This window comes from Zingiber officinale, chromosome 4A, assembly GCF_018446385.1.
Source record: "Zingiber officinale cultivar Zhangliang chromosome 4A, Zo_v1.1, whole genome shotgun sequence".
Taxonomy (NCBI): Eukaryota; Viridiplantae; Streptophyta; class Magnoliopsida; order Zingiberales; family Zingiberaceae; genus Zingiber; species Zingiber officinale.
In genome coordinates, this window is record NC_055992.1 from 31,648,371 (window position 1) to 31,675,370 (window position 27,000).

Below are 27,000 nucleotides of genomic sequence, written 5' to 3' on the forward strand. Positions count from 1 at the left end.
CAACTAATGATTTGAACCAGCTCTTGGTCTGATCGGATCAAATTGATCTGGTTGAACCAACCAATGATTTAAACTAGAACTAAGTCTTATTGAACCAAAACTGATATGATTAAATCAACTAATGATTTAAACTAGACTTAGGTTAAAAACCAGATCTGACGAACTAATTTGGATCAAAAACAAATCTGGTTCAATCAACCATTAAATAATATGTATCATATATTATTTCACTTTTCTATTTTCTTACGTTTTGATTTTATAAAGAAAATGAGCTTTTCAATTTTTTATTATAAATAAATTTTCATTATTGTGCATGCACGCAGTAACTGTTCATCTTCTTCATCGTTTTTGCCGCACACCTTCAGCCTCACGAAATGCGACAAACACAGTCATCGCCAACAACCGCCAACCGCCGACATCCTGGGGTAGTTGCCGACCCTTTTAGATGTCGAACACCGATCGCTCTTGGTCCAACGTAGTTGTCGGAGTATGCTTGCACAGAAACAACGAGAAGCAACCCACAGCTGCATCGGTAGCCACAGGCGCATCCCCGGCCAACTCGAATGTTCTCACCTATCCTGGAAAATACATCACCAACGACCTTCCACCATGCGAAGCCCAACTTCGATGGAAATCGTGACGCTGTCGTATTTTTTTTGACCCGACGCAGCACTATTCACAACAACAATGTTTCTACCAACGAGCAGCGCTGTCGTTGACAACATCCCTCTTTCAAGATGTTGTCACTGGCAAGCAATGATCTCTCGATATAGGGGTAAGTTTTATGAATTTTTAGAACTAATGCTCTGATACCATTGTTGATAGTTTTAAAGTATGAAAAATACATTAATACAAAAATTGTAGTAGATCTTGATCTTCGTTTTTCGTACAAAATGAAAAAACTCATAGTGATACTCAAAGAAGAAGATCGGAGAAGATATCGAAAAATAATTTGCTATAGGAAGAACAACCACGAATGAATTAGAAAGCTCTTCATGATTCCATGAACCAAATCTCAAGCCTCGGATGTTCTTCTTCTCTATAAGACACACAATCTCGATAGAATTCTGACAGCATTCCTGTTGTGCTTCGATCTCATCTACGTACACAACGTAGTAACATTTTCTTAATGCATTGCTTATTTTGAGTGAATAGGAAGAGATGGAAAACAGAAGACACTAAAAGCTAAGTCTCTTAAATAAAAATTTAATTTCAAACTAATTTTTACTGCATGATAACAAATTACAGATATAAGTATGAGGAAAAATAAGAAAAATAATAAACACATATCTATCTGTATTTGTTCCCTTCTCCAATAATAACTTGTAATTAATTGTATTACAAACCTATCCTAGTCAAATCCAACATGATTCTCTATATATCAACAGAACGTTGACGAATTCAATGATTACTTCATCGTAATTACTAGATGAAACCTTAAAAATAGATGGCAGAAACGGCCATGTTTGTCTACTACACTTGACTAAGTCATCTATGTTTTTTTTTTTTTAAATTTGTTCATAAACAGATATCTGAAAACAGTTCGTTTGGGATAGTTACACTATAAAGTGCACATTTAACTTTTTAGATCTTTAATTATATATCTTGTTCCTGAGTCTTTGTCTGCGTGTCGGCATTTAAAACAATTGCTAGCTGTTTAGATTGTCACGCAATGTTTTTTAAATGAAATAACTTTCATTTAAACATTGGCTGAAGTGACACGTAAACGTGCCATTTTCCAACAACAGATGAGCTAATTAACTTTCCCGACAAGTTGTTAGCTTTATCCTCAAGTCAGACGGAAGGGTCAATGCTGATGATCCGCCGCTGTCAATGACTTGGTTCGCTCAAAGCTACTCTGCCGAACCCGAATTCGAATCCGAATTCCAGCATTTCAAATCCGAAATGGAGTTCACTAAACCGACAGTGTCGCAGAAAATTAAAAGAACGTTTTCTTTAATTTATATCGCAGAAAATAATATATTAAAAAAATATTTTTAAGTCCATTTTAATATTGTTTTATTTAAAATACTATTATCTTAGAAATATTTTCTAAAATATATATATTAATTTTTAAACTGTGTTTTATAAAATAATATCATTTTAAATCTATTTTATATAAAATAATATCATTTAATTTTTGATAATTTAAATATTTTAATTAATCTATGGCAGAGTTATTACGGTTAGATTGACTGAAAATAATAAAATATTTTAGGTATAAAATAAGGGATAAAGTGGATAAAAAAAAAAACTTAACTATTAGAAACCAGTTGAGAAAGTTTTTTCAAAGCGGTCCAGTCGGATCCTAAATCCGAAAACTAATCTGTGGATCCGATCCATTGAGCTGGGTTTCACATTAAATTTAACGCGTTGGACTTCGTGGTGGAGAATTTTGAGTATAAAATCTAGTACGCAGCCGGAATGGAAACGAAGTAGATGTTTGCTGTCTTGTTCCTCTCTTGGTCTCTCTCGATCGGCATCCGTTCAACCGTCGAGCTCCTTCCTTCTTCTTCTTCATCTTCTTCTTCGTTGTTTTTCTTCTTTAAATCGAAATCTGGCTACTTGATTTTGACGAACTAATCTGCTTAATTATTCCTTAAGATAAGAATTTGTTGCGGAAAGGGATTTTTCATCGCTTCTCGCTGGCGTTAAGGTAATGACTTTGGCATCCTCCGTTTTATTTTTCTTTTTTTTTACTTTGTCATGGACTCTCACACTCATGATCGATTGCTTAGCTCTTGCATTGCCATGAATCTGTGGTGTTTTCCCTTTTCTTCCTTATCTTTTGTAGATTTTGAAATTTGATATTATGCTAACTTGTGTTTGGTGCATTGCTTTTTTTCCCCTTACGTGGCAGATTTGTTGATGATGGCTACGGCGGCGGTGTGCGCGGAACGGGCTACGAGCGATTCGTTAACCGACCCGGACTGGGCGATCAACATCGAGTTGTGCGACATTATTAATATGGATCCTGGGTACCTTTCGCTGCCTGCTCGTTCCCTTTAGCAGATCTCGATTTGTTGTAGCATTTTCATTTGGTTTTACTTGGCATTTTGTTTTGTGTTGGGGGAAGTTACTGAATGGACGAGCCACTTGGTGACATTGGGATTGTTCCATAAGCTTGGATGCTGCCTTTTTCCACCTTACCGCATCTAGTTTCTTTGACTATCCAAAAGATATTGTTGATAGATTTGAACCTTTTGATGGCTGGATAAGCTTGGCTTCATATATATACTTAATATAGCTAATCAGATGTCAGACATTTTCTTTTTCTTCAGCATCTTAAACTTTCAAAGTGTGGATTTTCTCGTGAATGATTAGAGAAATTTAATGTGAAGCGTACTTATAAATTGCTTGACTTGATGCTAATAGTATATGTATACATTTGATATATTGAACCTACATTTTAGTCTATTAATATAAGCTAGTTTTGAGAACATTACATCTATGGATTTAGATAGGTCAGCATATATTTTATTGATGTATACAACCAATATGGAAAATTATTATTCATGGTGGCACAAGACGAATACGCTCGCTCCCAGCGCCCCCGCTAACCCGTCCCAGGGCCAACACGGAGGAGGTAAATCACGGACGGCTACTAGCCTTTGGAATAGTGACTAGCATATAAGGAAGACATTTACCTCGGCTTTGTCGAGATTTGAATCCCAGACCTCGTGATGGCAACATCTCATATGCTAACCACTAGACCGTCCCGAGGGGTCTGGAAAATTATTATCCATGGAGTATGGTTAACTGGCTTGCTATGTTATTTGTTTAACTAATCTGCTTAATATTTAATTTTATTGAGATGTTTTATCCTCATATTAATTTTTTATTTTATATATATATATATTGACATCTCTTTTTACTAATCCTTTCTTTTTGAGTAGACAAGCAAAGGATGCACTGAAAATACTTAAGAAGCGCCTTGGAAGTAAGAACCCAAAAATTCAACTTCTGGCACTAGTTGTAAGTACTTGCTTCTCTTTTCTTGTAATTTAAAAAGTGTATATTTTAAAAATTATATATATTGAAAAGTCTAATCCAAATTCCTGATATTTAACAATGAAATCATTCATGACCTATTTACAGATTGTTTGGTTTACTCTTCTTCTGAACTAATGCAGCAATATGCTTTTTTTGGACAATAATAGGGTCTAACTGCTAAATTTCTCTACTATATAATCTCTTAACCTGATGTTGTCAACTGTAATAATAAAAAATAACTTGAGCCATTATCTTGGCATGTTTATACAATATACACTCTAGAATCTTATCTTAAATTAGCTTACAAACAAAAATTCTTGTGTCCACAAAAATTCTTTTGCCCTACCCATGAATTTACTACATATTCATTAGCAAGTATTTCTACTAAGTATATGTTGTATTCAAGATTTCACATTATAAGCACACTTAACAAAAAACTTGCACAATGGGATTATATTTTTTATGCTTTCTGATACAAGTTGCCATGTCCTATTTACAATATCCTGCATGAAAATATTCCTGCACCTTCATAGACCATAGTAGTTGTTCATAACATTGCTTAAAAATTCTTGGTTCCTACTGAATTGTGTGAATTCTAGGCAAGTCATTAAATATCATTAAGAGACAATAAAGGGCTTTCTATCATCATCTCAGAATAATTCTAATTCAGGTTTGTCCTAAGAGTCTTTATCTTACAATGATATACACCCTCATAGTATATGCATTGACCATATTTTCATATCATCCTCCAATTCACCTTTAGTCTTTACTGTGAGGCTTCAAGTTGAGTTTACTCAATATCCTTGTTTCACAAATACAAGAGTAAGATGGGATTAAAATGATTCTTATTGACTACAAAAAAATTAGCAATATGATAGGTTGTGTAAAAGAGAAAGAGATAATATATTTCTCCTACCAATAATTCGCTTACATGTAGATATTTATATACATAAAAGGGGAAAAATGATCCTATAATTTTGGTATGTCTATCAATCATTAATTACAATTCTATAATCAAGCTAATCTAAATCAATCATAATCCCTACAATTAAGGGAATCTTCTGAAATATTCAACACTTTCTCTCAAGCTGAATCATATAGTCAATCATATCCAGTTTGTCACAAAGTTCGAGAATTATTTTCCTCCAATGCTTTTGTGAAGACATCGACAACTTGGTTGGATGATGATGTGAATAGAGTAACAATTTTTTAGCTCATTACACACTCGCCAATAAAGTGACAATCAACCTCAATATGCTTAGTCCTCTCATGAAAAATTGGGTTACTTGCAATGTGAATAGCTGCTTGGTTATCACAGTACATTGGCAGTGGTTCATTGTACGTGAACCATAATTCTTCAAGAAAAATTTTCAACCATAACATCTCGATTACACTGTGAGCCATGGCTTTGTACTCAGCTTCGACAGTCGACCTAGCAACAACAGTTTGTTTCTTACTTCGCCATGCTGCTAGATTTCCCCCTACATAAATGCAATACTTAGAAGTGGACCGTTTATCGGTCTTAGATTCAGCATAGTCGGCATTAGAATAAGCTTCGATCTTTAGGTGCCCATTTCTCTTAAATGACAACACTTAAGAATCCTGATAGCGGCATCCCAGTGAATTTGCTTCAGTTTATCCATAAAATGATGGACTATTTCAAGTGCAAAAGAGATGTTAGGTCTCGTTACTATTAAGTTGATGAGTTTCCCAACAAGTCATTTATATTTTACCTTATCCTCAAATAACTCTCCAGTATCATCCCAAACACTTGAATTGATATCTATAGGCATATCAACTAACTTCGTTCCAAGCAATCCAGTTTCTTTGAGTAAATCTGTAGTATACCTTCGTTGGCATAATGAAACTCAAGATTTATTGTGAGCAATTTCAGTTACCAAGAAATACTTAGGACATCCCATATCCCTTGTCACAAAGTATTGCTACAAATACTTCTTAGTTTCTTTATCCCACATATATCACTGCTGGATATTAGGATGTTATCAACATAAACAATAAGAATGATAATCCCATTTGTGCTCTATCGTACAAACAAAAAATGATTCGATTTGCACTATTTGAAGCCAACCACAATGATTATATTACTGAATTTATCAAACTTGGCTCTGAGGCTTTGTTTAAGATCATAAATAGCCATTTTAAGTCTGCAAACTACAGTAGCATTATCCTCCTGAGCAACATACCTGGAGGTTGCTCCATAAACATTGTCTCGTGGAAATCGCCATAAAGAAAGACATTCTTCACATCTAGCTGATACATTGACCAAGATTGATTGACAGCCAAGGAGAACAGAACTCTAATAAAATTCAGACGAGCAATAGGAGAGAACGTCTCAAAGTAATCAACATCATAAGTCTATTTAAATTCTTTGGCCACCAGACGAGCTTTGTATTGATTAATAGTACTGTTAGCTTTAAATTTTAAAGTAAATACCCAATGACAAGCAACAATATCAACAGAAGGTGATACAGCCAATAGCTCCCAAGTACCACAAGAGATAAGGCCATACATTTCTTCATCCATTGTAGTTTGCCAAGTCAAGTGTTGATAAGTCTTAGAGTAGGAAGCTGGTGTTGGAACCCCAAGGTTGTTTTGGTGTGATCAACAAGTTAAGTTAGGTCCTGTGTGTTTTTAACCTTGTGTCTAAGTGTGCAGGAGCTTAGGAGCACAGTTAGTCGAGCGGAAGACGCAGCTAGTGAGAAGGACGGCACGCGGTGCGTCCGAGGGACGAGACGCTATGGAAGAGTACACCGGCTGACTAGAAGGAAGCGTGCGGTGGTTCCGAGGGACGAGAAGCCGGAGCGGAAGACTGCTCGAGGAGCAAGAGACGCAGCTAGCGAGAAGGTCGACACGGGGTGCGACCGAGGGACGAAGACTGAGGATGAGTACGTTGGCGGACAAGAAGGAAGCACGCGGCGATTCCGAGGGACAAGAAGCCGGAGTGGAAGCCTGCTCGAGAAGATCGGAAATTGGGTTCGGGTGAGCCCTATTCCGGATGGCAGAGATCACCCAAGCGAGCGGAAGACTCGGTCTGAGGCGAACTGAGCCGGAGCAGAAGACCCAGGTTGAAAAAAGTCAACGGGGTTGACTTTCCCAGCCAGGGCGCCCGGAACTGTCTGGGTGGTTGGAACAGTCCGGGGCGCCCGGAATTGTCCGAGGCGCCCCGAACCCTTCCGGGTGCCCGGAGTTAACTTTTTGACCAGATCACGTCAATCGCGATCTGAACGTTGGGGGATAAAGTTTTATCCCTCAGGGCGTCCAGAATCCCTTCGGGGCGCCCGGAATCCCTTCGGGGCACCCCGACCAAGGCAATAAATACACCCTTGGTCCAGAAGCTTTCAATCAACTCAAGCAATTCACTTCCAACACTTGTACGCTCAATTTCTAGTTAGCTTCTTTATTCTGCGCTTCATCGTTGTAAGAGGCTTCTCCGCCTGAAGGAGTTTTTAGTGCGATCATCTTCCTTGGATTAACAACCTTCCCGGTTGTAACCAAGTTAAATCCGGTGCCTCTTCTTTTTGTTATTTTCTGTTTAGCTAATTTATGCAAGTGTCAGTTTAAGAAAGTTCGAGAAAGGGTGTGTTTTTTATTTTCAGGTATTCAACCCCTCTTCTAGCCGGTCGCCGCGATCCAACAAGTGGTATCAGAGCCAAGGCGCTTCAGGAGGACTAACCGTCGAACGAAGCAACGATATAATGGTCGGACCAAGCATCTACCCGCCGAAGTTCGAAGGAGAATTCTCTAGCTGAAAAAAGTGAATGCAAGTATTCTTTAAAACTGATTTTGACTTAATGTTAATTATGGAATTCGATTTTACAGCACCGGAAGGTAAGGAGAAATACGGACGAAAAAGGAGCAGGCCGACTACGTGACAAACGGCAAAGCTGAGTACCATCTACTAATCGTTTTTCCGCCACAAGAAGTCAATCGGATCGGCAACTATGACTCCGCGAAGGAACTTTGGGAGAAGTTTCTTGAACTGCACGAAGGAACGTCCGAAGCAAAGCTCGCAAAACGGGATTTACTCCGCAACTAGCTTACCAGCCTGCGACTTGGAGAAGATCAGATAGTTGCGCATCTACACTCAAGGATAAAGGAAACCATCACTGGACTATCGAATCTCGGAGAAAAGGTAAGTAACCGAGATTCGCTAAGGTACGTGTTAAATTCTTTTCCGAGAAATTCAAACTGGGCGTCACTAGTAGATGCCTTTTATATTTCAAAAGACTTAGAAAAAATTTCATTAGAAGAATTCTTTTCTATATTTGAAGTGTACGAATCAAGATGTGCAGATACGAAGGAGCCCAAGAACAACGTCGCCCTTAAAGCATCGAGAGACGAACCTGAGTCGGAGTCTTCTCTCGACGACGAGGAAATGGTAATGATGGTAAGACAGTTTAAAAAACTTTGTAAATCTAGAACCTCTAACCATCCGCAGGGTAAAAAGACAAGGATGATCCGCTGCTACACTGCGACGAAGAAGAACACGTCAAGGATAACTACCCCAAGCTAAAGAACAAGGACAAGGATAAAGGTAAGAAACCTGTCCAAAAGCGCAAGGTCCTAAAGGCGACGTGGGACGATACGTCATCCGAATCAGAAGTCGAGGCGTTCTCCGGGCTCGCATTAATGGCGAGTCATCAAGACCACGACTGCGATTCATGTTCTTCCGAGATGAGCATCGATAAAGGAGGAGCTACGTCGGAAGAAAGCAGCAGTTCAGGGGGAGAAACAGACAACTAGATCGACAAGGTAAGTCAGGTACGATCTCTTCCTCCCGACATACTCTTTAAATTCGTTAAATTATTAACAAAAGATTGCTGCAAATTAGAAAAAGAAAATAAAAATTTTAAAATAATACTAGCTAAATCTTGCCCTTTAGAAGATTTAGACAAATCAAAATTAGAAAATGAAAAATTGAAATAAGAAAATAATAATTTGAAAATGCAAATAGATAGTCTAAAAAATCATACATGTTCAAATAAAACATATTTTAGAAAATACAATAATTTAAATTGGTATTTTCGATATCATAAGGGACATATTAGAAAATTTTCAAAGAAAAATGTCCCTAAAAAATTCCTAGTTAATCCAGTAGGCTGGAACCTATATTGGGTTCCAAAGTCATGTCTGACTTGAACTTGAACTAATTAGATTTAGAGCTTTCAACGAGAAAATTAGACATTAAAATTTCTTTATGAGGCTTTGTCTAAGGAAGTGGTTGTTGCTCCAATAACCAAGAAAGCCTAGTGCCTTGCTACGACTTAGAAGCCAAAATATTGAAATAAAAATGTTTAATTAACTTTCTAATAAAAACATTAAGGTGGAAATTTAATAATGCTTTAAAAAGTTTTTTTTTAACATTTTTTATTTTTCAATTTTTTTTAATTTTCTTTTTGTATAAAATTAAAAATTGCCTAAATTAAAAGTTCATCTGAAATTAGATATTTATGCTTAAATCTTTACTTAGAAAATTTTTCAAAAATATTTTTGCAAAATTTCTTAAATCAGATTATTTTTTAAAATTTTCTTTTTAAAGTTTTTAACTTAGAATATTTTTTTTGCTGAAAATTATTGCAAATTCTCTAACTTAGAATTTATTTAACTTAGAATTTTTTTAAAAAAGCTAGAAATATTTTTTAACCCTTAGATTTTTTTCGGAATCCCAATTTTTTATGTGATCAAAAGAGGAGAAGGAAAAGTATAAGTCTAGGGGGAGGTAGACCCAACTTTAAATTTTCTATCTTTTTGCACTTAATTGCAAATTTAGTTAGTTTATTTTTATGTCTACTTTTTCCCTAACTTAACTTGGGTTGCTAACATAAAAAAGGGGGAGATTGTTGGAACCCCAAGGTTGTTTTGATGTGATCAACAAGTTAAGTTAGATCTTGTGTGTTTTTAACCTTGTGCCTAAGTGTGTAGGAGCTTAGGAGCACAGGTAGTCGAGCGGAAGACGCAGCTAGTGAGAAAGACGACACGTGGTGCGTCCGAGGGACGAGGCGCTGCGGAAGAGTACACCGGCGGACGAGAAGGAAGCGTGCGGTGGTTCCGAGGGACGAGAAGCCGGAGTGGACGAGAAGCCGGAGCGGAAGACTGCTCGAGGAGCAAGAGACGCAGTTAGCGAGAAGGTCGGCACGGGGTGTGACCGAGGGACGAAGACTGCGGATGAGTAAGCTGGCAGACGAGAAGGAAGCACGTGGCGATTCCGAGGGACGAGAAGCTGGAGCGGAAGCCTGCTCGAGAAGACCGAAAGTTGGGTTCGGGTGAGCCCTATTCCGGATAGCAGAGATCACTCAAGTGAGCGGAAGACTCGGTCTGAGGCGAACGGAGCCGGAGCAGAAGACTCGGGCTGAAAAAAGTCAATGGGGTTGGCTTTCCCAGCCGGGGCGCCCGGAACAGGCCGGGGCATCCGGAACGGTCCGGGGCGCCCGGAACCCTTCCGGGCGCCCGGAGTTGACTTTTTGACCAGATCACGTCAATCGCGATCTGAATGTTGGGGGATAAAGTTTTATCCCCCAGGGCGCCCCGACCAAGGTTATAAATACACCCTTGATCTAGAAGTTTTCAATCAACTCAAGCAATTCACTTCCAACACTTGTACGCTCAATTTCTAGTTAGCTTCTTTATTCTGCGCTTCATCGTTGTAAGAGGCTTCTCCGCCTGAAGGAGTTTTTAGTGCGATCTTCTTCTTTGGATTAACAACCTTCCCGGTTATAACCAAGTCAAATCCGGTGTCTCTTCTTTTTATTATTTTCTGTTTAGCTAATTTATGCAAGTGTTAGTTTAAGAAAGTTCGGGAAAGGTTGTGTTTTTTATTTTCAGGCTATTCAACCCCCCTTCTAGCCAGCCGTCGCGATCCAATAGCTGGAACTTCTATATATGATAGAGAAACAGTAAAAGCGCGGACTACAAGACCAAGGTAATCAAATGAAATATGATTAGATAAAGGATGAGTAGTGCACGACCGAATACCTTTACAAAGAGCAATAGGCAGATCATTATCGGAGGATCGAAGAGGAGGTGAGGGACATGAATTTGGTTTTGGCTGAGCACACCTCATGTACACCTGCAATGGTTTAGGGGACGGAGCATCTGTAGTGGGAGACATGGATGGTGGGATAGGTAATGGAGGATATGCTAATGTATCATGTGATTGAGCTACGCGGAGAAAAGTATGGTTGAGACTCAAAAACGTAACATTTGTACAGGTGTAATTACATTTTGTGAGTGGGTTAAGACAACGATATCCTTTTTATGTCTGAGAATATCCAAGCAGGATGCATTTAATAGAGAGAGGAGACAATTTATCCAAGCCAGGAGAAAAATTATGAACAAAACAGACATAACCAAATATGCGAGGAGACATAGAGAAAAGAGATTTGTTAGGATGAAGACAAGAGAAGGGGATATCCCCATGTAACACTAGAAGACATCCTATTTATGAGAAAGCAAGCTGTGAGTATAGCATCACCCCCACAAAAACTTAGGAACATACATGTGACAAAGAAAAGTATGAGTTACGTCTAAAATATGACGGTGTTTGCGTTCAGCAACTTCATTTTGTTGAGAAGTGTATGAATAAGAGGGTTGATGAATTATGCCATGAGAATTACAGAATGTAGACACTGTCTTCAGAGTGAACTCAAGTGCATTATCGGTACGAAGAAAACGCAAGGCAATAGAATATTGAGTTTTTATTTCGTTATAAAATGATGTTAACACCTTAGGAACCTCACTCCTATTTTAAATAAATATAACCAAGTCATGCGAGAATAATCATCAACAAAAATTATAAAATACTGAAAACCTCCGCTCGGCTCAACTCTACTAGGTCCCCAAACATCATAATGAACAAGTTCAAAAGCAAAAGAACTATGTTTATCAACTCTAGAAGGAAAAGAAGTATGATGGTGTTTGCCGAACTCACAGGACATAGACGGAACGAGAACTAAACTTTTCAGAGTGGAAGAAGATGGGTGACCTAGACGATAATGCCACTGATAAGGAGACATAACCTGTGAACTTACAGGTGTAACCGAATCCAGATTGTATAGGCCATCACTCTCATGTCCTCCAATTATCCTTATTGTGTACAGGTCCTGAATAATATAATAGGATGGATAAAAAGATACAGAATAGTTGTGAGCTTTTGTTAGCTAGCTTATGGACAATAAACTAATAGGAAATTTACATGCAAAGAGAACATTATCAAGAATAATATTTGGCCTGATAATACCTCTTCCCATAATCAGAGAATAGATACCATTGGCTAGACGGATAGGGGATAAAGATGAGGAAACAAAAGAGAAAAAGAACACACTTGTTACTAGTAATATGAGCAGACGCACCGGAATCTAGCATCCAAGACTTATCACAAGACTCAACAAACGCACCTGGAGAGGATGAGGTAGTAGTGATAGAGGGAATGGTAGCAGAAGAGCGAAGTAATTTCTCATAATCAGTATGAAAAATAGAGACTATATCATCATGACCGTTAGTGTTTGGTGATGGAGTTGATAGTTTGGTAGATGCATTATTAGCTCAGTTAGGCTTACCAAATTCGTCCAACACTTCTCGGAGGCATGGTTGGAACAACTATAGTGAACAAACAAATGACTACTCCTGGTGGTATCAGTTCCATGACCATGACTACTATTACGACCTCGAAAGAACCCACAACCGCGAGCAACCATAGCTGAAGTGTCGAAAGATGAGGAAAAATTTGTGTCAGGACGACCCGTGGTCACACAAAGAATGTGAGGTAGAAAAGGATGTCGGCGCAGAAATCAACAGCACAAGGCATCAGCACTGAAATCGACAGAAAAGGACATCGGTGCAGAAATCGATAGAAAAGGACATCGGCGCTGAAATCAACAGTAGGAGGTAGTGGTGGCAACAGAAGGCAGCAGTGGTAATAGGAAGCAGCAATAGGAGCGGTAGAAAAATTATGTCAAAGAAGGAAAACATGACTCTAATACCTTGTAAAAGAGAAAGAGACAATATATTTTTCCCACCAATAATTTGCTTGCATATAGGTATTTATATACATAAGGAGGGAAAAATCCTATAATTATGGTCTGTCTATCAATCATTAATTACAATCTCTATAATCAAACTAATCTAAATCAATCATAATCCCTACAATTAAGAGAATCTTCGGAAGTATTCAACAAAATGCTTTTAGGTGAAACAAAATATGTAGGAATTGATGCCATTGATCATAGTATCTCACATTTTCAAATTTAAACTCATATCATATAAAATTAAATTAATCGCTCATGGTCAATCTATTATGTAGTTTGTATAAAATATTTACTCTCGCAGATATCATGTTTAACCATATCCATTCCACAATCGTTCTTAGCATATGTAATGTGTGTTGCGTCAATATGCATGTGCAATAAAACTATTATAGCTCATATATTACAATTTGTTTGTCTTGTCCAAAAACATGAATTGCATATAAGCATGCCCTTCTTTGGGCACATCACATAAGTGTGTATGTAATATAATGTTTGTTTACAGGAAGCACATATATTTGTAGTACCACTACCGGTTTCAAACTAAAAGGATCTTGTTCCATAGTGTGGAAGAAATCATTACTAGAATTAATTGATCTTTTGGTTGGTCAAGCTCTATCTTGTGGGGATAATTGAACTTGCTACTATACTTTACAATTTTACTTTTAAAATCATTTTTTGAAGTCGTTTGATAGTATTATTCCATCTAGATCTAGATTTGGTTCATACCACTGTAGATATTGTTGGAATCACATCCATCAGTTTTGTCCAAGTTAACTAAACAAAGATTTGGTTCACTGATAGTGTCTTCTGCTCGTATCGTGAGCCAATAATCCGAGTGTTGTAAATATGTGCATTGATGCATTACTTAAATACCAATGCAACTTGTGTTTGAAAACCTTTGTACTCTTGGTCTACCTAGCATGCTTTCATCTCAACTTTCCAATGGATACATCATCCATGTATCAAGTGGATAAAAATAAAGGAACGAATTGTTTGTTGGATGACTTTGAAATATCTATCATAATGGAACAAGGAAGGAGGGAAAAAAAGACAAGACAATTGTTCATATCCTGATGCATAAGAAGGGCAAGTTTACACTGACAGTATTATGAATGATTTTCATAAAAAAAAATATTACTTTTTATGCAGAGGATGTGTGATATTTCCAAAATAGGAAAAAAATTAGTATCAACACAATATATATATATATATATATATATATAATGTGTTGATACATATGGAGAAGGGGAGCCTTGGCGCAACGGTAAAGTTGTTGCCATGTGACTAAAAAGTCACAGGTTTGAATCCTGGAAACAACCTCTTGCAAAAAGCAAGGTAAGACTGCGTACAATAGATCCTTCTCCGGGACCCCGCATGGCGGGAGCTTCGTGCACCGAGTTTTTTTTTTTTTAATATATATTTGATATGGAAAAATTTTCCAAGAGAAGTATAGGCTGAATTTGTTTCTGATTTCTTCTCCAAATAACTAGAGGAGAGGGCATGCAGTTTAACAATTTGAGCTCAATTGGGTCAAAAGACTCAACCATCTAGCTTATTTCAGATAACCCGTTTCAACTATTTTAAGCGCAATTCTATTAGCTAGTGTAAGTTAATCTAATTACAACTTAATATCAATATGATTGATTCAAGTCAAGAAAACTAAAGTTGGTTGTTGAAATTAGACTAGTACACTAATTCATGAAACTGATGTCTCCCAGTGCCGCGCAATTCTATTAGCTAGTGTAAGTTAATCTAATTACAACTTAATATCAGTATGATTGATTCAAGCCAAGAAAACTGAAGTTGGTTGGTGAAATTAGACTATTACACTAATTCATGAAACTGATGTCTCCCAGTGCCATCCTTCTACTTTTGGTTTATTTGGTTTTTGCCTTAGAACTTTATTATATCTATTATTTTTGTTCCTCATTAGATTCCATTAGTGATACTATTTCTGGGAAACTTACTAGGTGCTAGAAACTCTGAGCAAAAATTGTGGGGACAATGTTCACCAACTAATTGTTGAGCGAGATATTTTACATGAAATGGTCAAAATAGTGAAGAAAAAAGTAAGTGTTACTTCTAGTGATGATGTGAATTGCTATTGTTAGCACCTTTCATACCTTTCATACCATTGAATTATTTATTAATTATGTTTGCAGCCAGATTTAAATGTCAGAGAAAAGATACTAGTTCTAATTGATGCATGGCAAGAAGCTTTCGGAGGAGCTGGAGGAAAATATCCCCAATATCATGGTGCATACAGAGAACTTAGAGTATGCATTTGTCCTGGCACCTTTATTCTTTTTATTCCTAGTTAATACCTTATGGATTCATGAATTTTTTCCCCAATCCATCTTCCTGAGTTTGATAAACCATTTAACTAAATCAGTAATTTATACGCTTAGTGAAATTGATTAATCATTCATAACAGACTTCTCAATCTGAATTTTGTCTAATAGAATCTTAATATGTTGTGGGGAAAACCTCAACACAGTTTTTGGTTTCCTTTTAATTTTTCCTACAACATGAACTCAACATTTTATTATGATTAATTATCTAGATGCAACAATTTCAAGCTTTTATTTTAGCCTCAGGGAATGTTGGCATGCATTTTGTCTCTGAAGTAATTAATATAATGTTTTGTATGTCTTAATTCACCCTTATTCTGTACTTTGTGGATGATATGAGCATGTTCGATAATTGAATGATTCTATAATTTAACTAGTTGAACTAATTAGGGTTGGAGTGAGGCATAAGGTGAGTGCAAGTAAACTCAATGAGAAGTGATCTAAATACTTTGTGAATTGCTAGCAACAGAGACATACATAGAAATTAATGATCATTGAAAGTCAACCATCTTTTCCCTTCCAGTTCCTCAATGGACAACCTCCTTAGTTAATGTAATATTCTTATATTCACAAATCACAATTATATTTTGAAGCTTGATGATCACTGAAAATAGACAATACTTTCCATGTAATAAGAATTCAATTTCATGAAAAATCATTTTAACTTGAATAGAAGAATACTTTTCACCTTCCCTTTGTCATCTAGCTTAAAGAAGTTACTAACTGGCTAACTACTATGTAAAATGTCCCTTCAGCAATTATATTCCATTATTCATACTTTATATATTTCTTATACGAATAATTTTAATATGCTTCATGTTAGTAAATGTTAACTGGTGTAGAATTTGAAATGCTCTTATTACTTATAGATATCATAAATTGATACATACTATAAATTCATTGTCTTAAAAGGCGCGCAATCACCTACACACTTTCACAAGGCACTTATTAAAGGCAGTCTTTGTTAGGTGACCTTTTAAAAAGCAACATATGTGGACCAACTAGGCGGCCTAAGTGAAAAAATTAGACAATTTTTTTAATAAGGTATTGTATCATTTGATATTAGAAAGTAATTTAATTATCTCCATTAGCCCACCTGATATTCCTTGTCTACCCAAGCCTCCGACTCCATAAAATTTTCACCTCCACCTTTTCTTCTGATTTCGATAGCCTACACTAATTTGACAATCTTTTTTTTTTTCCTTCTTTTCCTTAATTGTGTTCTCTTGATTCTCTTGCAATTTATTTAATTTTTTTCATTTAATCTCAGTACATCTAGAATGATATTTTTTTTTGGATTTTATGAATGTTATTCTTAGTGGCAAGTCAAATATAAAATAATATAAGATAGAATTGCATCAAGGATCAATTCTAAATTTATATTTTTTACATTAATCGTAGATGAATTCACTGGACATATCCACGACATGTTACCATGATGCGTTACCATGATGGATGTTTGCATATGACATTTTTTAGTTGATGAGTCACGTGAAGGAGAAAATACTAAGATTGAACTTTGGTAGGAAATGTAGGAACTAAAATATATTAGGCTTAGTAAAAATAGAATTTATAGAATTTAAGTTTAGTAGCATTTGACATAGTAAGATAATTGTTAAGATAGTAAATGACGAATTATATATAATCGGGAGTTTTAAAGTATTTAGGATCATTTTTGCAAAAGGATCATTAAAGAGATGTTGTACATATGATATAAGTAGAATGATTGAAATGAAGAAGGGTGTCAGGTATTCTTTATGATCATAAGATACCTCTAAAGCATATAGGGAAGTTTTATAAAACGATGGTTAGATCTGCTATGTTATATGGAGCTGAATTTTAGTTATGAATCAAACACACTAGCAGAATACGAGAGTCACAAAGATGAGGATGTTAAGGTGGATGCGTAGACATATGATGAATTGATAAGAAATGAGAATATTAGAGAGAAGGTTTAGGTTGCGCCTATTGAGGGTAAACTCTGATAGACGCATTTAAGATGATATGGATATGTACCTTGACTACCAATAAATATCCAAATTAATTGATGTGAGACCAGGATAAATATGCACATTAATTGAGAAAGAGAGAACTAAAGAAATTTTGGTTAGCAATGATAAAACATGATAAAATTCATTTAAATATAGATGAGGATGAAAGGGATCGAGTCTAATAGCGTATGAGGATCTATATAGCTGACCTCATTTAGTTGGATGAAGACTTGATTGCTATTATTGTTATATTAATTACAACTTTTGACATATGAATTGTAAAGTTATTTTGATTGATTAAAAATATAATTGTCACATATAATGCATTAATGTTAGTCTTTTTTAATTCAGTGCACTTTTCTTTTCTATTTTAGTGTTGGTTGTCTAAGCTTTTGCCTATTACCCAGGTGCTAAGCAGTGCACCTATCGCATGGAATTGTCTTTTAATAGTCTAAATGCATGATATAAATTTAGAAGATAAACACTTCTAAGTTTTAGGGCCATATGGTTCTAGGACCGAATCCTCTGAAGAGTATTTTTAGGTAGGACTGATCTTGACAACTTGCTTTAAAAGTTTTGAACTATGATTTGTTTTATCAATTCTTTTGCTAAAGTCAAATAAGTGTCTTTTCTATTGTATTATTCCTTTTGCATATTAGGTTTTTTCCCCCATATTTCTCCCCTTCTTAAATATTAACCCTACATTTTTTTCCAAAATAATTCTAGTCTCCCCTTCTTATTGATATTTATTTCCAATTCAAATAGCATTCAAAAATTTTAAAAAAAAACCAGAAAATTTATATAATTGAAGAATACTAATTGCCTTGTCGCAACTTAGGTAATTTACTAGTCCACTATACATGAATTTTAGTTAATTAATTTAACATACTTCATGGAAAAAGTAATAAAAATTAAAATCTACAAAATCTAAAAACAATTTTTTTATTTTTAAAACATTTAATGTATTTTATTAGTAAATAATATCTTTTCATTTCTTATTTCAATTTCATGATATGCAACTATTTTTTATTATATTAACTAATTTATTATCTGAAGTCAATTTTTTAATACTTTATGTGTCGTTTTAATTATTAATTTTATGATTTTAATGATCATATATAACGATATAATTAAATTTAAATAACATATCAAAAATTTAAAAATAATTAATAGGAAGGAAGGGATGGGGTGTGATTATGCTATTTAGAAGTGTTCTTTTCATTGGGGTTGGGGTGTGGGGGTGAGATGCTCTCTTTTGCTCATATCTATTTGACCTAGAGAACCAACAGATATTTATTACGTAACTGAGCTTTTACTTTCTTGGATTTTTACATTGCTGGGTCACTAGTGTTGCTCTTGTTGATTGTGCTGTATTTTCTATGAGGATTGACTTTCACATAATTTGTAATTATGTTTCCTTAGGCTGCTGGAATTGAGTTCCCACCACATACTGAGAACTCTGTCCCATTATTTACCTCTCCACAAAACCATCCTATCTCATATCAGCCTGCTGCATCAGTATATGAAAATGCTGCTGCAGAAGCTTCCCTTCAGTCTGATTTTTCTGCACTCAGGTACTTTGACCTCTTTAGTTTTGAAAATGATCTTGATTTAATCATTCATTGTCTTGAACTTCTAGTTTATTGGATATTATCAATTAACTTTTAACCTTTGCTATTAAATTTTCTTGTTCAATATTAGGTGATTTTCTTTGCTCTTAATTTGAAAATTTGTTACCAAATGAGACTGAATTCAGAATGTATCTTTGCAACCAAGGTTTACATATTTCTCATACTGAATTAGACTGACAGAATGTATTTGTCTTACCTTGAAAATATAGGGAATCTGATTGTGATCATGTATTACTAGTGGATAAGTCACTCTTGACAAACGACATGCTGAGCCCTATATTTTTTATTAGTTGTCTATTAAATAAATAATTATATATAGTTGACATAAATGATATGTATCCAAATTGATTCTTAATATTTATCTTATGTCTTATTGTTATTTCAATAACTCATTCCTAAAATTTCACACCATGGCTCATTATCTTGGTTCCTTTATAGTTAGAACAACATTGTATATCATCTTTGTTCATTTAAATAAATGTTTAGTTTGCCAACTTTGTTCATTTAAATAAAGGACAATCCGGTGCACGAAGCTCTCATCAATGCAAGATCCCTAGGAAGAGCCCAACCATATTAGGTCTATTGTATGCAACCTTACTTGCATTGCATGAGGTTGTTTTCACAACTCGAACCCATGACTGTTAGGTCACACGACATCAACTTAACCGTTGTGCCAAGACTCCTATTCATCTTTGTTCATTTAAAATAAGTACATACAAAATTCTCCACCATTCCTCATGCAAGTTGTTAGTTTCAAAATTTTATTAAACTTGGTTAGCCAAATTATACGTTGATATTCTAAACTCTTCAAAGCACCAACGGCAATATCATCCAAATTCACAATTTAGTTACTTTTAGTGACATTTTCTTTAATGCTTTCTTTAGCCTCACTTGATCCAATTTGATTTTTTGTCTAAAATCAAATTATCTACAATTGTTCATTGAATAGTTTATAAAATTTCTTTTTCCATATTTTTTTTTAAATTTCGTTATCATCAACAAGTTCTTTCTTTACTTTTGGAAGTTGATAAATATCATTTCCCCCATTCTTAGTTCCCAGATGATCAAAGAATTTATCATGTGCTTTAAACTTCTGTGTTTATAACTTTTTACTACAATTTTAATTACTTTATAAATGCACATATTCAAATGATGTTCATTTTTTCTCAAGTTTGCCAATTTCTAAAACATGTTTTCTGCAAGTCTGTGCGTTTGTTACACTACCACAATCTCTCTATATTTTATCTATACCTTTAGATTCCAATAATTAATATCATCATGTTCTTGATCTTTTTCCCATTGTATATAAATCATTATTATTATTATTATCAAATTTTGATTCCAAACTCCTTTTATTATTCTATCTTTGAGAAGTTTATTTCCTCAAAATTTTAACAGTTCTAAAAATTAGAAAGATATTTGTTTCCTTACATTTTCCAAGACCAATATGTAACACAATTAGTCAATGTTGATTAGTTAAGTATTCCTTAAATATTACGTTACTAATCCTATATATATAAATTGATCTAAACTTCTTAGAAAAGAAAAATATATTTGATTATGATTATTATCACTTTTATATGCTAAATGCTCACCTCTCTTCTTAATGCAAGTATTACATCATAAGATGTAAACCTTTTATTGCTTGGAAACTTTCAATGATTACTTTACTCAGGTAAAAAGCTAGGAGGGAGAGAAAATGAACTAAAAATATACATAAGTAATCCAGCTTTTTAGGCAATTTGTGAGCTTTCTCTCTCTCCCCTCTTCCCCTCCTTTTCACCCAAGTAAAACTAGCCCACATGTCTATTTAAATCTCCTATAAGTTTTCAGTCATGTATACCATGAAAACTTTCATCCAACTTCTCTCAAAATTCTCTTTTGACTTGATAACTCCATTCTATTTTACGGCTGTCAACACTTATAAGATTTAAAATCTCATTTCCTAAAATTTACTTTATTATATTCTATCTACAAATGTTTCATTTTTTTGACAAATTTATCCTTACAATTCTTATCTAACATAACACCTTGTATGGAGCTTAACATAGGGATACAGTTCATATTGCTCACTTTTGTTGGGACAAACATGGCTTGACGATAAGAAGAATTTTAATCAAATATCATTGACGTAATACCAAAATCAAACAATTAAATCACCTAGGAATTTAGACAATATTGATGAAACTAAGGGGATAAATATCTCAAATAAAAAATAAAATCTCACCGATAGGAAACCTAGACGAAAAAATGTCACAGAAAAGGAACGCATCAACAAAATAAAAAGGGAAACTGTATTAATTCAAAAATTTGTGTAATATATGGGGAGCTTAACTTATTTATAGATTGACAATAAAACATTATTTGTAAAATAAAGACTAAATTTATCCCAATAAAAGCACTATCTTAATAAAGACTCGAGTTCTAAACCTAAACCACCTTTCACAAATTCTCCTTTTATTTTATAAGAAATACAACAGACCATAAAAATTTAATGATTTAAATTGTTTTGAACTTTTCAACAATATTTTAAATAGGATTTAAGATCTTGACTATGTTATTCTCCTAATCCTCCTAATTCAGAAGAATTCGATTCCAAACGAGTTGTTAGCCCCTCTTAGTTTGTCTCTTCCAAGCATAAGGAAGAATTATTCCATTAACTCTGGTTTGTATTAAAATTATAGGACATGGAAGCAAAAATGGTAAGGACGAATTTGCATTTCCTGCAACAAAGTCAACAATGAAGATATTTGAATTTTTCTCAGCAAATTAATATATCCTCCAATTTAAAAATTGAATTTGTATATAAATAAGTTAGAAAGTTAAATGTGGTTGTACAAAGTAAAACCTAAAATCTCGTGTATTTAGGAACCACGAGTTAGGCCTTTATATAGAAAAGAAGAATGAACCAAAAGACCAAACTACCCCTATACTTATTCTAACACTCCCCCTCAAGCTTGAGAATATAGATCATATACGCCAAGCTTGTTACATATGTAGTCAATCCGAGGACCTCCAAGTGATTTAGTGAATATATCTGCTAGCTGATCATTTGAGTTGACAAAACTAGTAGATATTTCTCCAGATATGACTTTCTCTCTGACAAAGTGACAGTCAACTTCAATATGCTTTGTTCTCTCATGGAAGACTGGATTTGAGGCAATATGCATAGCGGCCTGGTTGTCACATATGAGTGACATTTGTGTAACCTCTCCAAACCTTAGTTCCTGAAGCAACTGTTTTAACCATATAAGTTCTTGACTAGCAATAGCCATAGCTCGATATTCTGCCTCTGCACTGGATCTTGCCACAACATTCTGTTTTTTGCTTTTCCAAGAAACAAGGTTACCTCCGACAAATATACAAAATCCAGAAGTGGATCTTCTATCAGAGGGAGATCCTGCCCAATCTGCATCAGAATATCCCACGACTTGAGTATGTCCTTTGTCTTCATATAGAAGACCCTTTCCTGGTGCACCCCTGATATATCGAACAATGCGAGTCACTGCATCCCAATGTTCTTTGCATGGAGAGCTAAGAAACTGACTTACTACACTCACTGCAAATGAGATATCCGGACGAGTGACAATAAGATAACTTAGTTTCCCTACCAATCGCCTGTATCGTTCAGGATCTGAAAGAGGCTCCCCCTGATTTGGTAGGAGCTTGATATTAGGATCCATGGGATTGTCGACTGTCTTTGAGTTTAACATTCCTGTTTCTTCCAGAATATCCATTGCATACTTCCTTTGAGATATAATGATCCCATCTTTAGACTGTGCCACTTCTATCCCTAGAAAATATTTGAGTTTGCCGAGATCCTTTGTCTGGAAATGTTTAAAAAGGTGTTGTTTTACTTGTGAAATCCCAAGATGATCATTACCTGTGATGACAATATCATCAACATAAACCACTACATAGATGCAACTAGTAGATGAGTGGCGATAAAAGACAGAATGATCGGCTTCGCTTCAAGTCATGCCAAACTGTTGAATTACGGTACTAAATCTACTGAACCATGCTCTGGGTGACTGCTTGAGACCATATAAAGATTTCCGCAAGCGACATAGAAGACCAGAAAACTCCCCCTGAGCAACCAAACACGAAGGTTGCTCCATGTAGACTCCCTCGAGCAGGTCACCATGTAAGAATGCATTTTTGATGTCCAATTGATGAAGGGGCCAATGGCAAATTGCAACAATAGACAGGAAAAGACGCACAGAAGACATCTTGGCAACAAGAGAAAAGGTGTCTCCATAATCCAATCCAAATACCTGAGTATAGTCTTTAGCGATAAGGCGAGCCTTAAGCCGATCAACCGTGCCGTCTACACCAACTTTCATCGTAAACACCCATCGACAACCAACCACTGACTTCCCAGGAGGTAGAGGAACGAGGTCCCAAGTCCCACTACTCTGTAAAGCACTCATTTCATCAAGCATAGCTTGTTTCCATCCTAGATGGGCAAAGGCATCACCTGCAGTCTTTGGAAGAGAAACAGACGACAAGGAAGACAGACAATAATAATAGGATGGAGAAAGACGATGATAGCTCAAAGAAGCATAGTGAGGAGAAGGATTACAGTGGAGCATACCCTTCAGTGCGATAGGAACATCGAGTCGGAGATGGGACCGGAGGAAGCGACGAGGACTTGGCTCCAATGTGCCCGATGTCGGTGTTGGTGGTGAGCGAGCGAGGGGCGGCGATAAACTGCGAAGGAGGAGGCGAGGCGGCGGTGATGGGCGCCTCGGAGGTAAAGATAGTCAGCAGTGCGGTGGAGAGGAGAAACACAGCGGAAGGACGAAAAAGGAAACCGACTCGAAAGAATGTGACGTCGTGAGAGATGAAGTATCGGCGAAGAGTAGGGAATAACACTTGTACCCTTTACGGATCGTGGGTACCCAAGGAAGACACACTTATGAGGCCGGGAGAGAGTTTGTCGATGCCGGGATCAAGGCATGAGCAAAACAAATAGAACCAAAGACCAAGGTGGTAGAGGATGAAGGGATTGATGTGGATAAAGTACACGATGAGGTATTTTACCTGGAGAGTGGATGAAGGCATGTGATTGATGAGATAACACGCGATAAGTACCGCGTCCCCAAAGCGATGAGGGACATGAGAATGGAGAAGAAGAGTCCGAGTGGTTTCGAGGAGATAACGATTCTTGCGTTCTGCAACCCCATTCTGTTGAGGGGTATGAGGCGAGGCGTGCGATCGACACCGTGAGATGTCGAGAAGGTGCAGGCGGTGACAAATACTCGCGTGCATTATCACTTTGTAAAGTTCGAAGGGAAGTACCAAATTGAGTTTTATTTTCAAAGAAAAATGATTCAAAAATAGAAAACAATTCTGAACGATCCTTCATTAGATATAACCATGTACAACGGGAAAAATCGTCTATAAAAGTAACAAAATACCTTGCCCCCATTGTAGAAGAAACTCGATTCGGACCCCAAACATCAGAATGAACCAAAGCAAAAGGAGACATAGCCCGACTTTCAATACGAGGAGAAAAAGAACTACGAACATGCTTGCCTAATTGACACGACGCACAAGATAAAGACTCTAAGTGAGAAAGACTAGGATGTAACTGTTTCAACTTATTAAGACCTGGATGTCCCAACTGAGCATGAATAAGAAGTGGAGATGCCGCCGCCGAACCAACAAAAGAGGGTTGTTGAAGCCGATATAGGCCATGAGATTCACATCCGAAGCCAATCATCCTCCCCGTACTCCGGTCCTGTAAGGAAACAGACGTGGTAGTAAAAGAAATGACACAATCAAGAGATCGAGTAAGTTGACTTATCGACAATAGATTAAAAGGAGCGCCGGGAACATAAAGAACATTATGAATTGAAAGAGATGAAGAAGGATGAACAATACCAATACCCTGGGATTGAGTTTGGGAACCATTGGCCATGGTGACCATTGGTAAATTACCAGAAGTAGTGAGAGAGGAAAAAAGGGATTTATTACCAGTGATATGATCGGTGGCCCCAGAATCAAGAACCCAAGGACCTGAAGAATGAGATATGCCAGCAAAGGAAGTACCAGCGTCTGCAATGGTAGCAGTGGAACCCGAAGCCTGTCGATCCTCAAACCATTTCAGAAAGTCAGTATAAGAAGGTGTTGAAGTCGAATCAGGTGTTAACTGTGAAGTGGAGGCTGAAGGAGCAACAGAACTCTGAACAATCTGAGCAGCACGAGGAGGACGACCATGTAAACTCCAGCATTTATCAATCGTGTGTCCCGGTCGGTGGCAATGATCACACCAAGGGCGTCCTTTGCCACCCTTGCGAGGTGGAGGTCCTTTGTGTCGAGAGACCAAAGCTGACGAGTCAACAGGAACAGAAGAAGGCATCGTCAAGACTTTGGCCGGGACACGGAGAAGAGTCGCCCAGGTATTTTCCATGGTAGCTTCTGTGGGGCTGCCCAGGATCTGGTCACGGACATGAGAATAATCTGTGGGCAGACCATATAAAGCCAAAGACATAAAAAATTTCTTCCGATTTTCAAGCTCTTCAACAGGATCGGCCGCAGGTGGGAGCAGTTCATTGAAGTCACAAAGAAGGCTAGAAACTGAACCCAGATAAGTTGACATTGAATCCTTAATCTGATTGGCGTTGAGGATAGTCATGAGATCTTCACAAACTTGATAGAGTCGCCGAGAAGTGTTTGTAAAGAGTTGTTGAGCTTGTGTCCAAACAGCTTTACAGGTTTTGTGAGTACGGAAGACATTCCTAAGAGATGAATGGATGGTGGCTCGGATAATACAACACAACTGAGCGTCAACCTTCTTCCACAGAGGACGATCGGCGTCTTGAACATCTTCTTCAGTTTGAGTGAGATGTGTCTCATACCCCTGTCCAACAAGCCAAAGTTCAATGTGAGATGCCCAGGAGATATAATTTTTACCATCCAACTGCTCGGAAGAGAGGGGTGCAGTAATATGGTTGGTAAAGATTGAGGTATCTGGCTTTGGAAGCCAGATGTAGCCATGAATAGAGCTATGAACCAGACTGCGCTTGCTTGAACTCTCAAATCGGAAACAACAACCGGAAGGAGCTCCACCTCAATCAGAAAGGGCAAGGGCTGCTTATGACAGAGATGCTGCTGGTGGAGGTTCTTGGCTGCTGATGACAGAGATGCTGCTGGATAAAGGCTGTTTGCTTGATCTTGGCGATCTCATAGACGTGGCGGAGGGTGAGGGAGGACGCGACCAACTCGAGGCCCTATGATGGACTTGCAGATGGCCTCGATGGAGAGATGCTTGCAAGAGACGTCTGCTGGAGAGGCCACGGCAGACGAAGACAGCGCCATTGGAGAACTCGCGCGGCAGAAGGAGACGGGCTCACTGCTGGAGAGTTTGCAGCAGAGAAAGAGAAGGCGCTCGTTGCTGGAGAACTCGCGCAGCAGAAAAAGAGAAGGCGCGCGGCAGCGAGGACGGAGGCGACGCGGAAAGAGGCCGCGCGAGGCGACGTAGGCGGCGGCGCGTCGTCGACCGTCCAGGATCGTTCAGGATTGTTTTCTATTTTTGAATCCTTTTTCTTTGAAATAAAAACTCAATTTGGTACTTCCCTTCGAACTTTACAAAGTGATAATGCACGCGAGTATTTGTCTACTCAGTTTCGTACCTTCTTGACATCTCATGGTGTGCTGCATCGTACGTCTTGCCCTCATACCCCTCAACAGAATGGGGTTGCAGAACGCAAGAATCGTTCAGGAGAGGCGGAAGCCGCGGAAGAGTCACCGACCGCGCCGCGTTGCCCTTGTCGAGGAAGAAGATGCTCGCGGCGGCGAGAGAGAGAGACGCGGTGAGAGAGAGAAGCGGCGCTGAGAAAAGAGAATTAGGTTTAGGGTTTTAACCTTGCTCTGATACCATGTACAAAGTAAAACCTAAAATCTCGTGTATTTAGGAACCACGAGTTAGGCCTTTATATAGAAAAGAAGAATGAACCAAAAGACCAAACTACCCCTATACTTATTC

The 27,000-nt window shown here is 37.0% G+C and overlaps 1 protein-coding gene across 1 annotated transcript in view; it reads left to right on the plus strand.

The window, feature by feature from the left end:
* The first annotated feature begins 2,391 nt into the window (after positions 1-2,391).
* LOC121969780 (TOM1-like protein 4) overlaps positions 2,392-27,000 on the plus strand; it is a 61,396-nt gene continuing 36,787 nt past the window's right edge. The window contains exons 1-6 of the mRNA XM_042520025.1: positions 2,392-2,656; positions 2,861-2,978; positions 3,897-3,975; positions 15,008-15,106; positions 15,200-15,313; positions 18,802-18,953. Coding sequence (XP_042375959.1) covers positions 2,869-2,978; positions 3,897-3,975; positions 15,008-15,106; positions 15,200-15,313; positions 18,802-18,953 — 554 coding nt within the window. The 5' untranslated portion in view covers positions 2,392-2,656; positions 2,861-2,868. The remainder of the gene's footprint in view (positions 2,657-2,860; positions 2,979-3,896; positions 3,976-15,007; positions 15,107-15,199; positions 15,314-18,801; positions 18,954-27,000) is intronic.